At 43.1% G+C, this 1,945-nt stretch overlaps 1 protein-coding gene across 1 annotated transcript in view; it reads left to right on the forward strand.

The window, feature by feature from the left end:
* Nucleotides 1–378: 378 nt before the first annotated feature.
* ADAMTS18 (ADAM metallopeptidase with thrombospondin type 1 motif, 18) overlaps nucleotides 379–1,945 on the forward strand; it is a 78,465-nt gene continuing 76,898 nt past the window's right edge. Inside the window, exon 1 of the mRNA XM_009324839.1 lies at nucleotides 379–448. Coding sequence (XP_009323114.1) covers nucleotides 397–448 — 52 coding nt within the window. The 5' untranslated portion in view covers nucleotides 379–396. The remainder of the gene's footprint in view (nucleotides 449–1,945) is intronic.

A 1,945-nucleotide genomic window follows, 5' to 3' on the forward strand; every position in this document is an offset into this window, starting at 1 on the left:
GAGCCGGCCGCCGGAGCTGCTGCGGGGCAGAGCCCAGGTGACCATGCGGGGGATCCGGGCTAGCCCGCCGCACGCTTCGGGGAGCAGGTAGCACACCAGGTGCACGGCGGAACATGGACTGTCTCCTGCTTGTCGTCTGGACTTTACCTGTTGCGATTCTCAGCGGCAGCTCCATGCAATTCCCGACTCTCCCGTGGCTTGGAAGCACTGTAAAGGCAGGTCGAGAGCACTTTCTTTCGCAGTCGCCTCGTGTACTTTCATACCAGGTTACTGCACAGTTTCTGGTGCCTTGTCTTTCTGCCTTCCCTTGTCAAGTAAATCTCGCCCAATACTCCTTTTCTCTCTCTCTTTTTTTTTTTTCTCTTGCAGACCCTTCAGCTGTGCTGCCTCTGTTGCATGTCTCATGCAGCAACTTTAACCACTGACAGCATCAGTGAATGGAATCATGGTTTGTATAGCTCTTTCTGTGTATGTGTATATGAACATTTGCATGGATGCTTTTTTTGGTGGACTAAGCATTTAAAGGGAAGAAGCCACAGTGTTCGGGGAACATAAAGTGAAAGCAAGTTAGCTGCTGTAAAATAGCTAACTATGGGCAGAGATTAACTTGTTAAGCCCTGTGTGCAAAAGCTAAAAGGAACGATATGTAACAGCAAAGCAAATGAATGAGATGGTAAATACATCCACGTTTACATGTGCGATTAGAAAGATGAATGTGTATGTAGCCACAACAACAAAACCTCATGTGTCTGTTATGGAAGCAATGAGACAAAAGTAATGAAAAGATTTGGGTGGGAGAGCGGAAGAAACTGTGCAATGCAGGCTAAGGGAAAACAAACCTGGAGAGAAAGGACTTGTGTGAGCGAGAGCACAGGAGCTGTTTGTTCCCAGGTTGCAGAGACTAACACTTAGATGCTGATGACTTTGGGAAGTTTGAAGTGCAGTATATGCTTTTTATTGGGTGCGAGTGGAAACAAAATACAATAGAAAACCACACCAGCGTGCAGAAAGGAAAACCCTCTTGCACCCTATCGTCTGCTCACTGGGGGATTCCCTCTCTCCAGCAGCTGCTTGCATTTTTTGGCCACCAGCCTGCGTAGCGTCCTCAACTTCTGCCATTGATTAACACCACTCAAGGAAAGTGAAAGTTCTTGATGTATTGTTTCCACTGTCTAAGGAAAAACAACCTATCACTGGTTATGTTTTCAGCTTAATGTGTGTCCAATAAAGTCTATTCAGGCAAAGAGATTGATAGTTTTTGCAACATCTGTTACAACACAAGAAGGAGAGAGTTTTCCTCTTTTTTAAGGGTGTTATTTCAATTTAGGAAGAGAAATTGATTGTTTTACTGTCAAATGCACGGACATCTTTCAGTATTCACAGAGAAATACGGCTCAAAAATGAAATGGGGTTGTGAAGCAGTTTATTCAGCGTAATTACTCATATAACCAGGAATAGATGCAAAGGTCCTAGTTCAGGAAACGGCTAAAATTCAGACCCAGCTTCCAGGATATAAGTAATCCCTGTATGGCTTGATCAACGGCAATGGTAATGTACTTCAAGCTAGGCACCTGCGTACGCAGCTATCTGAATCATGGCCTCTATTTTTTCCATTCTTAGGTGGTTGTGAGTAGATCTTAGTCTTCTCCTCACAAATAGTTTTGTAATTTTTCACATATTTTATCCAAAACAATAAACTTCTTTGATGTGCAATTAGCAATGGCTGACTAAAGGTTATTAGGTAGGATGTAATCTCTTTCTGCTGAAGGTCAGTTACAATTTGAAACCCAGTCTAATCGAGTCACTACAAAGAGATGAGGTCTCACTCAGTTAAGGCATTAATAAATTAATCCTTTAATCCATTTGAACAAGTGGTACAGTTCTACAAAGTCTCAGTCATGGCTACCCCTACAGTGATATAATATTTGCTGCATTCTTAGGGAAA

The sequence above is a fragment of the Pygoscelis adeliae genome, unplaced genomic scaffold, assembly GCF_000699105.1.
Source record: "Pygoscelis adeliae isolate BGI_AS28 unplaced genomic scaffold, ASM69910v1 Scaffold136, whole genome shotgun sequence".
Taxonomy (NCBI): domain Eukaryota; kingdom Metazoa; phylum Chordata; class Aves; order Sphenisciformes; family Spheniscidae; genus Pygoscelis; species Pygoscelis adeliae.